Raw genomic sequence first — 14,712 nt, 5'->3', positions numbered from 1 at the left:
GCTACCTTTTTAAAAATCCCTTCTTATCGGATTTTGTATTAGTTCTGGCATTTTGCATTCAGTTGCCTCAGCATTTTGAGTTAAAGTATTGTTTAATTCCTAAATAAATAACTTAATGGAAAAGCATATCTTTGGGTAAACTGTTTCCAAAGTTCTTTTGCTAAAAATCGTTTTTGTGCAAGTTTTTTATTTCCTGTAGGATCATAAGCATCTTGAAAAAAGAACCATGCCCTATCTGTCCAACCTTTCCATAAAGGGTTAATTTGAAGGCTCTTCCAGAGCAGATAAATAATGCATGTTTGTTTATGTTGGTTAATATTTTTGGTAAGTAACAAATGATTTTAGCTGAATTGGAATGCGATAATGCTCCATAAATCTTGTGCTCATTATCTTGCCTCTATCAGACTATTTACCAATGTTGTTTTGACTGTCACTAAGAGAGTTAGTTAATCATCTTTTATTTTCAATAATCTCTGGATTATTTTCCTTGTTGCTACAGTCCACCATCCAAGTCATATCAACTGAGGCAGAATTGTTTTCTCAGTTACTATTACTTTATGTAAAGGGCCAATTTTAAAGCCCTTCCTAGCAGGAAAGTTATGATTTTGACAGACTATGAATTAGCGCCACAGTCTAATCTTCACTTGATGAACTATCCTATGTGCATTGATATGGCTTCATTTTTTTCAACTTGTTTCCTCTTTTCCTCAGCCCCAGCCCTGCATGCTCTTGGGTTTTGGCTCATTTCAAAAACCCTACAGTTAGGATTTGCCAGATAAATGCACTGTTAAAATCAACTTTCTCAATGATGAACTAAAATTGGCAGTGTGTGGATGGTGGTATTTATTGCAGACTGCTCACCTCTGTCCAGCTCTCAGAAGGGTGTTTTATCCATGAGATCCCTGTTAAAGATGAAGGATCTCTATTAAAGTTGAGAGTGCTAAAAGTGTTTCAACTCTTTGAACAGGGCAGAAGTGCCTGTATTCTGAAATGCTGCCTCTGGCAACAATATAGATATTTCCATCTGCAAGAATCATTTTAAATGGTTGGGTTCTGTTACCTGATATGTGACCTGATTCTGGGACATATATCAAAAAAAAAAAGCAAATTCAACTTGTTTGAGAACTCAAACTGCAATTTCATTCCTTAGTGATCCAAGAAATTCAGGGATAAGTAAGAAAACAGAGCATGCCTATTTGGGAGCTATTTGGAATTAGAGGGGCCGGGGAGTGTTAAATAGGGAAGATGCAGGTGAAACTCCTGCTCAGTTATTTTATGTTTGTCACTGGAAAAAGCAATTATTTTTCCATTCAGTTGCAGCTTGTTTTATACTATATATAACTCCTTTAATATTTCCTTGTAAATCAAAATTTAAAAACCCTAGTTCAAAGGCACAATCAAGGGACTTCCCTGGTGGCGCAGTGCTTAAGAATCCACCTGCCAATGCAGGGAACACGGGTTCGAGCCCTGGTCCGGGAAGATCCCACATGCCGCAGAGCAACTAAGCCCGTGTGCCACAACTACTGAGCCTGTACTCAAGAGCCTGCAAGCCACAACTACTGAGCCCGCATGCCACAACTGCTGAAGCCCGTGTGCCTAGAGCCCGTGCTCCGCAACAAGAGAAGCCGCTGCAATGAGAAGCCCGCACACTGCAACGAAGAGTAGCCCCCGCTCTCCGCAACTAGAGAAAGCCCGTGTGCAGCAACGAAGACCCAATACAATCAAAAGTAAATATAAATAAATAAATTTTAAAAAAGGAACAATCAAGTTTTCCATTTAAAGTACTGTATTGAATTAATCCCTTTGAAACATCCCTTAATTCCTTAATTTGCTACAAATTTATGTTTATACAGTTCTTCTTAAAACCATCCATAGTGAAGTGTTAAACTTATGGGCCAAAAAGGCTAAAAAAAAAAGAAACCCTTAAAGCTAAGTTCCGTCAGTTGAACAAGTCACAGAGGGTGGGGAATGATACACGTAAGTGCACACACACACTCTCACGCTCACACACACACCTCTCCCTCCTTTCCAGGTCATTCACAGTTACCTACATAACAGTGAATTTAGGCTGGAGTTTTATTAAGAGGGTCTACAACTGTCCAGATTCAGTGGTTTATTCACCAGCCCTTGACTTTTAAGTTTTTAAACTAGGCATTGAGTTTCTTCAGTTCATTTTTAGAAGGGAATAGTCCTATTATGAGATTAGACAGACAAAATTGGATTCTGTTCTTGCCTGTTGTGCTCCTGCTGGGACAATTTTTGTGCCTCGTCTATCTTCTTGCCTGTTCTAAATCCAGCTTTGGCCAAGCCATGCAGTGACCTGCGTACACACCTCAGACATTGTGTGCCTCACCTTCTGTCCATCTGTAAAACAAGAGGATGCGTGTTTGTTGAATAATTTGCTGTCTTCAGAGATCCTGCCCCTAGATTGTTTAGATCCCCCATTCTGCTCAGCCTCTCCTGGTCTATGCTCTGTTCCCAATCAAATGCCTTTCTGTCCTCTTGTGCCTCTCAAAACCAGGCTCTGGCCTCCCAGTTACCTTCGTGGTGGTTTCTCCAGTACTGATCCTGGTTCCCAGAGACTTTGGGGGACTGTCATTGGAGAAAAGCCCCTCCTTTCCTGCTTTCAATTTACTTATAATTATTTAAGGGATGAGGGTTAAAATACAACTTAAAAACTAATAAGGTATCGCCTTGTATTAGAAGTTCCAAGTATGCAATAGAAGTTCAGAGAAGGGAAATCTTCCTAAACTATCTTTGACTTAATTACGAGGGTTTTTTTTTGTTTTATTTGTTTGTATTTAGCAGTTGGCCAATTTATTTGACTCGCTGGGGAATGGCTTTCTTTCATGACGAGTCATGAAGGGTCCTGTGAGTTGTTTGACTGGCTGCTTCTGGGTGGGATGGCACGTGTGACAGGCCAGTATACTGGTCCCACCGGGTCTCAGGGGCCATGGGTGTCTGTTCCAGCATCGCAGACCATGGCGGCTGGCTGCCAGATGGTTGTCTCTGTGTCTGACTCTGAAATGCCAACTGCAATTAAAAACCTTCTTGCCAACATATGTATATGTATAACTGATTCACTTTGTTATAAAGCAGAAACTAACACACCATTGTAAAGAAATTACACTCCAATAAAGATGTTAAAAAAAAAAAAAAGAAACCTTGCCGAGAACAAGTCTTTCCATTGTGGCCCATATGGTGATCAGAGCCTCTGGGTCCACGACCGTTGACAAGGCCAGGAGCAAGAGAAGAGCAGGTGGAAAGAACTGTAAGAGGAGACCATGCCTGGAAAAATGATGAGGGGGAATCAGTATTTGATTTTGCTAGATCCAGAATGAGTGGAGAAAGGGAAATCATGGCCAGCCACAAACTGGGTTCTCTGCAAACTTCCTGCCCAAAGTATGGACAGGCAGCATCAGTATCAGCTCAGGACAGAGTCGCTGTCCTACCGTGGATGGTACCTGCGAGTGCCTGGCGAGGCTCTAGTGTCCTGTTCTTTCATCAAACACGAATCTGGGGGTTGCTGTGAAGGTAGATGATTGACAGCTACAATCAGTTGACTTTCTAGAAAGTAGATTACCCTCAATAATGTGAATGGGCCTCCTCCAATCAGTTGGCAGGTCTTACAGGCAAGAACTGAGGTTTCCTGGAGAAGGAATTCTGCCTTAAAACTGCAGCACTGATTCCTGCCTGAGTTTCCAGCTTGCCGGCCTGCACTAGAAATTACAGACTTGCCAGCCCCACCATTGCATGAGCCAGTACACTCCATACACATACCCCAGTGGGTTTAACATGTTCCCAAGGGATCTGTGTGCTTGTTAATATCTGAGGAGCACTGCTCTGAGTCATAGTGAGTTTTGTTTACCAGTTGCCGTGGATTATTCTTTGAGATGCTGCACTTGGTTATATCAATTTTACTGATCCTGCTATGAAATTTATAGCACAAAGCAAGACATCCACAGGTGTTTGTGGAATAAATGAATTCCTAAATGCCCCCAAAACATGCCATAAAACAACAGTAGATAGATGCAGGAATTCAAAGATACATGAATGCATTTCTGCCAAAGTTTGGGATTATATGTGGAATTTTGAGACTTTACCTAATAGTTCAGCTAATAGTAGACACCATTCCAAAGTTATGGAGTAACAATTTGTATGCAAAATTCCTAATGTTTATCTGGGATAATCTAACCTTTATTAGGCTGCTCATCTATGACCTTCAAAGACAGTAGTACTATTCCAGAAATAGACATAGCTAAGCATTTACTTAGTTCTTATTCTCAAGACTCGGAACCTCTGTCTCTAGGTAGTGAGTTTGGGGAAAATGTGCCCTAAAATGAGGAAGGCAGTGTGATCTAGACGGAAGGTCTTGCTGTTACTCAGGGGTCTGTTTGAAGGGAAGTGACATGTGATGGGGCATGTGATACTGTCATATGCTGGAGGAGGCCGTCCTCATTCACTTCCTCTACTGGATGGCTTTCCAGGTGAGAGATCTTCTCATTCTGGAGAACGTTACAAAGAGCTCATTTGTCTGTTATAGGTAGAAAATTCACTGAGGATGGTTAGTTGCTCACAGAGCATCCCTAGGCAGGAAAATACACCTTAATATGAGCTCATCTTAACTGAAGACACTTAGGAGAGTAATTTTCCAACCTGCGCTGGAAGGAATTTTGAAGTTGTTTGGGGTTGGCTATAGGGTTCGTTAGGTGGTGTTTGTTATGCTATTGTTTAGAGAAATATCTTTGTCCCTGGCTACTTAGGTGCATGCATTAACTCTTCATTCCTTTGGCTTCACGAAAATTATGTATTAAGCATACGATGTTGTTTGCTATGATGGTAGCTTCTTCTGTGGACTGGAAGGCACAAGAGGCAGTTGTAAGTGGAGTGAATCACCGTCCCCCCCACGTTCTGCCCCACGGGCTCTGCCCCCCACTCTGATTAGCCTTGAACTATCCAGCACGTTCTCAGTGACCTGCGGGGACTCCGGGGTGGGCCTCAGATTCTTCACCTGGGGCTATGGGCTTTCAGGGAATCTGTGAACCAGCCTCTGAAACCATGAGCAAAAGCTTGTATGCATTTCTCGCTGTCCCCCCGCCTCAAAGTGAGCACTTAAAGCCTTTATCAAGATTAGGTGACCCCCAGTAAAGGTGAAGGGAGCCATGCTCCTGCACTTGTCTCTCTATCCCACCACTGCACCTGTTCACAAAGGACAACACTGGCCTTAAGTGGAGCCTGGATGCTATTTGCTGGTGGAATCATCCAGATCAGGAGCCTCCTGGGTCCGCTAGTATGGAGTGCCTGGTGGGGGTGGGGGCATGGCAGTGACTATGCCCTGTGTCAAGGCTTTCAAACTTTTCCAATGAAAAAAAAAGCTGGTCAAGCTAAAAAGTCTGCTCACCTTAGCAGTGGTAGCTTTTACTGTAACAAAGGGAAAAATGGGGCCCCCTCGCTGGGTACTCAGGAGGCTCTATGTGGTAACTTAGCACCTTGACTAGCACATAGTAGGTGCTTAACATGGACAAGTTCTGTTGTATGCGTCTCCCTCCCTCCACATGCCTTTGCCTCCAAGTGTGAGTCAAGTTGTCCTTTTGCCTTTCCCCCAGAATTCAGCCGTGAGATTTCTCTTTTTGGGCCTCTCCATCTGGCAGCAGGGCTGTGCATCTGCCTGTCTCCCAGCCCCCTGAGCCCTGCAGCCTGCTGGCCCCTCTTTCTTCTTCTTTCTCTCTTCTTTCTTTTTTTTGATGACCCTTTTTTTGTCTCTTCCCTGTGGATTGTGTTTCGCAAGCATCAGATCTAAAGCACTTATACTTGTCAACACATCTGTGGTTGCCGCTGCAGCTCCCAGCACCAGTCATATCTGTTTTTTCTTTCTCTCCCATCACTCCTGACTCTGCCACTTTTGTCACACTTCTTAGCTTTTGTTACAAAAGGATCTGCCAGCCCAGGGAAGGACTCCTTTCCATCAGCAGTGTGTCAAAGTGCTAATCACGTGGCTTTAGGTGTGTGTTTTTCACAAGGAAACATCTTCCAGCTTTATTGAGAGGCTACCCCACCACTGTCACCTACATTATATATGTGTTTGTGTGTTGGGGGCAGGGAGGGTATTTTTGTGCTGATTTGTTTTGTGCCAGTTATGTCGTTTCCAACTAATTCCAGGTCAGGGTCTCAGCCTTGGTTGCACGTGAGAATCGAGAATTGTCTGAGCAGCTTCTAAAAGACCTGGTGCCCAGGCCACTCTCCAGAATAATTAAATCAGCATGTCCGGGGGGTGGGGCTGCTTCATGAGTTTTTAAAGCGCTCTAAGTGATGGATTCCAACATGGCCCCAAAGTTGATAACCACTAATAGAGGCTAAAATCCTAAAATGCTGGAAGGCTGAATTCCAAGTCTTGGAGGCTTGATTTTATATTTAAAAACAGCAACTTTCTAACCAGCAAATAGATGTTTGTCTGAAACTACTCTATTAAAAAAATCAAATAAACAGAACATGGCCTAGCTTGTTTTTTTTTTATTTTGCCTTGCCCATGTCTTGTAGGGAAGCCTGAAGGGTTAAATTAGCTGTTTCACAAATGGATCCAAATCTAACCATTGTAGAAAATATATATATATTCATTGTTGTCTTAGTCCCAAATGGAACACAAGATTCAAAGAGCATTGTGGCCTGTATTTTTAGCTAAGCTTAGTTAGAGCTCTTGGTTTGGGAGACATTGAGAATTTCAAAATAGTTCGTTACCTAAAAATACACTTCCTGAAATGAACTTGAGGCCTGAGAGGGATGAATGGGTTTATTTTTTTGCTTCTATATTTAATGCACCACAAGAAAGCAAATCTTAAATTTATATAGGTTTATATTTTTAGAGACCCAGGAAACAGGTGCTATGCCCAAGCAACAAAGACGTCTGCGTGGCAAAGTGTCAGTGACAGAAACTAGAATTCACGGGCAGGGAGCGGCCATGGGAGGTCTTGGAAGCTGTGCATCGGGACTTAGGCTGGAGCGCCCTTAACACAGGAGAGGATGAGGAGGATTTGCTCAGGCCTTTCCAATGGTGACCCTGGGAGAAGCACCCTCCCGCTTCCTGATGGAGTCTGGTCTAGTGCCCCCTGATGTCTGGGTGCTTAATCTTTCCTAGTCTAGCAAAGAAGTGTCTTTGAGTTCACGTTTGTTGACAATAGCCTGGTCTCACTCTCCAAACTCATGCCTTTAGTTACCACCATTGCCAATGGAAAAGGATCTCATTGAGGGAAAAAAAGAGGGAAGGGGTGTTATACCTTTTTAGCACCTCTCAGCATGCAGGTATGTGTTGCTGAGGACAGTTTGTCTTCAGTGTGTTACTGGTGAATGTGAGTGAATATTGTATGTATCATGACACTCCCCCAAGGGGAGGGAGGAAGCTCCCTGTCCCTTCCCACCTGGCGCCAAGGCCAGATGTGAGCTTCTTGTGTTCATTCCTTCGTGTATTAGCTAGTCACCATTGATTCAGTACACTTGTTTGGATGCCTTCTATGTGACAGCCCCTCTTCTTGGCCCTGGAGAAGCAGTGTGGAAACAAGGCAGAGAAGGCCTCGTGGAGCTTGCATTTTGGTGGGTGGAGCAGAAGCCAGTGAGTGATGGAGATCGTGCAGAAGATCAAACAAAACCCCATGTTGGTTCCTTGTGGGCTGCTTTAGGATGAAGAGGTGACATTTAACCGGAGATCAGGAAGGTGACAAGAAGGCAGGCAAAGGGCACAGCGAGGGAAAGGCCTGAGGAAGGCAGGAGTTGGCTTCTTCCAGGAAAGGCCCGTGTGTCTTAAAAGGTAGTGAGTGAAGAATAAGAGGGCGGCTGGTGGCGGTGGGAGGGATGAGTTCAGAGAGGTTGCCGACAGCAGACCCTTGAGATGGAGCTTGCTGGCACTCACCTGTGGGACTCGAGGCCTCACCTGTGTGTGTGTGTCTAGGAGACACACTTTATCAACTGAGTTGCCTCAAGGCAACAGGAAGCAGTCAAAGCCAGGCTCTTGCAAAGAAGGCCCGGATAGCTCTGTCGGGTGTAGGTCAGGAAAGCGATGGCAAAGCCCCACCTCACCCCCAGGGTCTCCTCCGAGCTGGCCGACCCCCTTCCCCACGTCACAGCTCTGCACCTCGGGACCCCTCTCTGCCCGTGTGGTGGTGACTCTCGTCTGGCTCCCACGTCTTCCGTGCCTCTCTTTATTTTGGGTTGCCCTGCCCTGGTCTGTTTTCATATCCATCCACCAGCTAAACTGTAGTTTCCTTAAGGGCACATTCACCAGCACCCAGCACCATGCAGTGGGGCGACGCAAGCGCTGTCTCTGGATTGAAGGAGGAGGGTTTTGTAGAAAGAGTGCCTGATGACACTCACTGACAAAGGCAAGAAGTTACCAAACCTCCTCCATCCCAACCATCTCCACCCTGCCCTGGCTTTCATTACCAAATTCTCATCTGATGTGGAGGCATTATGTGGCCTTTCTCTGCATCCATTCTTCTGACACCAGGTTCCTTTGAAATTGCATCGTATCAGGAATCCACTGGCAGCTGATTATGTTGGTTAATCATGTAATGCATCTCTTTTCCCTCCCAGTTAACAGTGACATGATGGTCACGGACGACAATGGTGCCGTCAAGTTGCCGCAGTTGTGTAAATTCTGTGATGTGAGATTGTCCACCTGTGACAGCCAGAAGTCCTGCTGGAGCAACTGCAGCATCACGGCCATCTGTGAGAAGCCGCAAGAGGTCTGCGTGGCTGTCTGGTAAGGTCGCCTGTAACACCTTTCTTCCCCTTTTATAAGCAGTGTGTGTTTGTGGTACGTAGTCGTGTGTCTCCATGCCCGGAACTTCGACATCTGTCCAATTCCCTTCCCTTTAGACCATCTCTTTTTCAGTCTTTCAGTGTAATTTCTAGAGATACTCTATACATTTTCGAATACACACATGCACCTTGACTATTTATAAGTCCAGAAACCATTCCTCGTGTCAAGGAGAGGGATTTGCCACTTACTAGTCATTTAATTGAGACCCCTTGGGATCCCCGTAGTGATGCCAGGAGCTTTGTTCTTCTGACACAAACTGAGTCCTGTTTCGTGGAGATGAAAGGTGGCTGTTGCAAGAGTGACGCACTTGTCAAAAATGGGGGAAGCGACTCGGCATCAGGAGACAACCTATCCCTTAGTCAGAAGCCTTGGCCAGTGCCTCACACCACTGCTGGGCCAAACACTGCGTCTGCCTCTGGGAGTAGGACCACATCTTCCTCTTGGAGCAGATTCCCTTCTCTCCCTCGCTCTCACCACCCCTCCCTCTCCCTCCCTTTTCCCCTCCCTCCCTCCCTCCCTCATCCTCCCGTCTTGCCAGGCATGCACGCACACAGACACACAGACACACACACACACACACAGTGGGTGCTCATGAATCATTTGATTAACTCATAGTTATGAATTAGGAGTATAAGCCAGAGATTAAAAAAAAATAGAGATCATTAAGAGAGTCCTTATTTTATAAAAAAACTACACATCCATTAATGAAATATAACATTTTGAAGCCTTATTCTGATGGTTTCAATTTATCAGCTATTTTTTTTAAAGTAACCTCTGTGTCTCCTGGCCATTTGCAAATGAGAATGTAAACCCAGATATCTTGCCCGCTCCTTTTGGAAGGAGTCTTTTGAGACTTTCTCCAGACCGTGTATACTCAGCCTTGATGATAAATCTGAAACCCTGGCACATTTCCCTACGTACCAGGACATGAATTAGGTTCTTAAGAACTAAGGGAATGTTAACAGCAAAGATCTGTCACGGCAGCTTGCCATACCTGCCAGCTGCACTTGTGTCCAGCTCTGAGTGGTGCTTTTGAAAAAGGGATTTTGACAGAGATGGTGTCCAGAGCAGAGGCACGAGTGTGATCAGAGGTTCAGAAGCGTGCCATCTGAGGGCTGCTGGGGGCAGTTAGCCACGGCTGGTCCAGTAAAGAGGACGTGGGCTCTGCTGAGAGATCTGAAGGGCTCTCAAGTGGAAATAGTAAACTTGTCATGCAGAAGTCTGCAGGACAGAAGGAGACCCACAGCATTTACAAGGGGACAGACAGACTTGCACTCAGGGTCAGTTGAAACATTTTCTCAGTCGTGGTTTCCTGCCAGTGGGACAGGCTTCCTTCTCTGGAAGGGTCAGACCAAGTTCGAGAGGATGGAGGACCACTTGTCAGGTTTGGGGCAGGAAGCCTCAGACCCTAGACCAGGTGACCCCAGGCTCCTCTTCATTTCTGTTTTCTGCTGACTGTCTTTACTTAAATATCCACTGGAGGTGAGAACATACTTCTGCACCCAAACAGGCTCTTTTCATTAAAGATAGTTTCCTTACCCCAGTACAAGTCCAAGGGGTGGAGTGTGAATCACACATCCCTGGCATTGAAGCTTTGCTGTCTCAGAAGATGCGGGCATGTGGGGAAGCCTCTCTGTGCCCTCTGTGTCTCAGCCCTAAAGATTAAATACAGTGAACGTTAGTTTTACCTTTCTGGGCAAAGACACATTTGGATGTGGAGAGAGGGAGGTGCCAGGGATGCTGTCCTGCACCCCTGCCCATGCAGCCCTGAGGTGCTCACCCTGGGCTGAGGGATCACCCCAAGCCCTCCAGGGGTGCTCCTCCCCTCTGCTTCCCGAGCTGCTTCATTGGAGTCCGGCAGGTTCAGCCTCTCTGTACCAGCAGCCAGCATCCCAGGACTGGTTGGTGCAGGGGCCCAAACGCCTGACTGCTTTGCCTCAGCTTGGGACAGCTCTGATGGGCCATCCCAGCCCCCAGCTGCCCAGAGGTCAGCAGAAGCCTCATCACGACCCCCCTCCCCTCTCTGTGCAGCATTGCTCCCTTTGGCCCCTGCAGGGGAATCTCCCTAGAGCTCCTGCACAGAGATCCAGAGATCTCACAGCCTCAGAGTCTGTGTCCAGGGCACGCACACTCGGACACTAGGCTATCTTAGGAAGAGCCCAGTGGGGGAATAAAAGACTCTGCTCTCTGTGGTGGTACTCTCCCACGATCAGTTTTACTGTTCTTTTCATTCACTCGCTGACTCATTCATTTATTGAACTAATGCCAGTTGTGCACTCTTACCACGTGAAACGCTTAAGTCCTTTCCAAGGATAGAAATATTTTAGAACCAAAATTAATTTCATAACTGTGGTTCTTTTGTCGCAGATATTGACAGCCTCTTCAGTAGCAGGACAAAGAAGTCTGTATTTATTTCACTGTATCCTCCCTTTCTGTGCTCCAGTGTACCCATAGATGTTTTGCACAGTGGGCCCTGCCTGTCCAGGAGACACCGTTACAGCACTGAGTGGAGGAAGCAGTTGAGGACCTTATGGAGCCTCAAGTACTGTGGTTGAGTTTCCTCCCTCTGATTCTAGTTCTATAGGCAGTGGGGGGTGGAAGGCAGGGGGCTCTGAAAGGGCTGCCCCAGGGCTGCAGAGCAGCTTTCCTTTGTGGCTCACAGTTTCTTCCTTGTCCCATCCCGGGGCCTCTGGAGGCTTCACAAGGCAGGGACACCATGCTTTTCCCTGGGATCCCGGAGGACTCAGCACGGCTTTATTTTGTTACCAAAACCAAACACAAACCCCCACCTACACAGGTGGGCACACAACTATGGGGGCAGGGAGGGAGGTCCTTTTGTTTCATGGCCACTGTTTTTGCCAAGACTTTCCAATAGCTTGGGGGTTAAGGATAGGTAGGGGTTTTGTGTTTTTTTTTCCAAAATGTATTACTTTTAAATTTTTTATACAATCTTTAAAGATTATGCTCTATTTATAGTTATTACAAAATATTGGCTATATTCCCAGCCTTGAGCCTGTCTTATACCCAATAGTTGGTACCTCCCACTCTCCCCACCTCCCCACTGGTAACCACTAGTTTGTTCTCTGTATCTGTGAGTCTGCTTCTGTTTCGTTACATTCACTAGTTGTACTTTTTAGATCCCACATCTAAGTGATATCGTATAGTATTTGTCTTTCTCTATCTGACTTATTTAACTTAGCGTAACGCCCCCCAAGTCCATCCATGTTGCTGCAAATGGCAAAATTTTGTTCTCTTTATGACTGAGTAATATTTAGCTAGATTCTGTCCAACAAACTAGAGATGCAAGGCTAGCCTCACAGTGCAGTCAGGATGGAAGGTTTGGAGTCACCCCGAGGACCTAGCGATCTCCTGTTTCCCCACGCCCTCCCTTTAATGATTTAATTAAGGCATAACGTGTAAAGTTCTCTGACAGGTTTGTCTCCAAGGGAAGCCCTCATGTTATGATCCTAAGTGGGTTGTGAGATAAGCAAAGGAAAGACTGAAGTGCGTGGAAAAGCACAGGATGTGACGGGACAACCTGTAAGTGATGGAGAACAGGAGGCAGCGCTGCTGTTAGAAACAATGTCCTGATGGAGATACAGCCCAGACTGCTTCCCTGTGGGTCCACACTCACCCCCTCCTTCTCTGTACCCCAGGAGAAAGAATGATGAGAACATCACACTGGAGACGGTCTGCCACGACCCCAAGATCGCCTACCATGGATTTGTCCTTGACGACGCTGCTTCTCCAGAGTGTATTATGAAGGAAAAGAAGGGGTCTGGAGAGACTTTCTTCATGTGTTCCTGCAGCTCCGAAGAGTGCAACGACCACATCATCTTCTCCGAAGGTGAGTGTTCCTCTCGGGATGGTCTGCAGGCTCAGGGCACATCCCTTCTTGGCTGGTGCTGGATGGTGGGCTTACACTGGGGATCAGACCCCCTTCACCTGTTGGAAAGAGGGACTTAAGGGGTATCAGGGTTGGCTCTGGTCTGTATCAAATCTGGCTCCCGGGGCCCACGTTATGATTTGTCACTGAGAAATAGTTTGTGTCACCCAGAGCAGTGGTTCTCAAAGTGCAGTGCCTGGAACAGCAGCAGTGGCATCACCTGACAACTTGTTAGAAATGCAGATTCTGGGGTGCCACCCCTGACTGTGGAAACAGAAACTCTGGGTGCGGGCCCAGGGTGATTCTGAGGCAGCTCAAGTTCGAGAATGACTGGTCCAGAGTTGGGAGGAGGCTGTATGATTCAGGAGGGAGACTTGCTTTAACTCAAGTTATTGTGTGTACATACTCCAAGGATTTGTCTAAAGGGGAAAGTACATTAACCTCAGTAATGATAGCCTGTTGGATGCACACTTGTCTCTATCCATGCACACTTGTCTCTATCCATCATGTATATTTTATTGGCCAAAAAGTTCGTTCGGGTTCTGTAACATCTTCCAGAAAAAGCCAAACGAACTTTTTGGCCAACCCAATATTATCCCTCCTTCCCTCCCCTCTTTCCCTACTCCCTCCCTCTCTCCCTCCTACCTTCCCTCCCATCTTCCATCTGCCCATCCATCATCCATATGCCCATCCATCCATCCACCCACTTTTCCATCTCTCCATCTGCCCATCCATCTCTCCATCTGTCTATGCATCATTCGTCTATCTGTCCATCTGTCCATCCATCTCTCTGTTCATCTATGCATGTATCTGTCCATCTGTCCATCCAAACACCTGTCCATCTGTCCATCCACTCAAACACCAGTCCATCTGTCCATCCACCATCCATCTGTCCATCTGTCTGTCCATCTATCTGTCCATCTGTCCAGCCATTCATTGCACCCACTCATCCATCTTTCCATGCAAACAGTTGATCATACTATAAATATTACCTGGCAATATTTTTTTCACCCACCCACTTCTACTTCTCTTCTAAACAAGACAATATATGTAGATATATTGTACACCTTTTAATTGTTGTCCAGAATTGCATAATATGGCATATCTTCTATGAGTGACTTAACCATTCTTAACTTATTCCCAAATAAGTTGGTAGCTTATTTTAGGTGTCTCCAGTTTTCCACTTAATGCTACATTGACTATCTTTGTAAAAACATCTTATACATTTGTGCTAGTATTTCTGCAAGATAGATTTCTAGAAATGAAATGTCTGGATCAGAGGTATGCACATTTTAAATTTGGATAGCCACTATTAAATTGTTCTCCTCCCCCAGAAGATATATAAGCATATGAATTTCCATCTACTTTCTCCAGCACTGGAGATTATAAGCCTTTTAATTTTTCCAGGCTGATGATGCAAATAATATTCTCTTGGTTTTAGGAATATAAATTCAGCATGGGGAAAGGTTATTTTAGCCCCAAACAGGTCCAATTCAATAAAAAATCCTTTTGGAACACAAGTGCTGGGTCGACACACTATCCCTGCTACTGTGTGTGTCCCAAATATGGAAAGTGATGAGTCTCATGCTTTGTGTATGGTGCTCATGGGCATTGCACACCCACCTCTTGCTCTCCATGTGTCCTTCAGCCAGTTTCCCTCCCTTCCTGTTCCACTCCCCACCTGTGCCAAGTTCTCAGTGTACAAAGGCAGGCATGTACATCTTGTCAGCACAACACTTACCAAAATCACTCCCCTCTCCTGTTTTTTCATCCTACAAGCACTCCATGTCTCTCATTTTTCTTATGTAATTTGAGTTAGGAGGGACACTGTAACTAGATTAAATCACACTAAAACATGGTAACCTTGATATCCTGGTTTACCATGTTAACCTTCCCCAAGTACTTCACCTTTAAAAACAAGGCCCAGGCTAAGCCAAAGGAATTAATCCCTAATAGTGGAATGTCCAGACATGTTTGTTACCACCTATGAAACTTTTCTCTCCTTTTTCATACTGGC

At 45.5% G+C, this 14,712-nt stretch overlaps 1 protein-coding gene across 1 annotated transcript in view; it reads left to right on the top strand.

The window, feature by feature from the left end:
• TGFBR2 (transforming growth factor beta receptor 2) overlaps positions 1 to 14,712 on the top strand; it is a 96,775-nt gene that overhangs the window by 27,517 nt on the left and 54,546 nt on the right. Inside the window, exons 2-3 of the mRNA XM_082639742.1 lie at positions 8,581 to 8,749; positions 12,466 to 12,656. Coding sequence (XP_082495868.1) covers positions 8,581 to 8,749; positions 12,466 to 12,656 — 360 coding nt within the window. The remainder of the gene's footprint in view (positions 1 to 8,580; positions 8,750 to 12,465; positions 12,657 to 14,712) is intronic.

The sequence above is a fragment of the Mesoplodon mirus genome (genome assembly GCF_964341445.2).
Source record: "Mesoplodon mirus genome assembly, chromosome: 12".
Classification (NCBI taxonomy): Eukaryota; Metazoa; Chordata; class Mammalia; order Artiodactyla; family Ziphiidae; genus Mesoplodon; species Mesoplodon mirus.
Note: the sequence above shows the minus strand (reverse complement) of the source record. Positions and strands in the feature narration are given on the sequence as shown.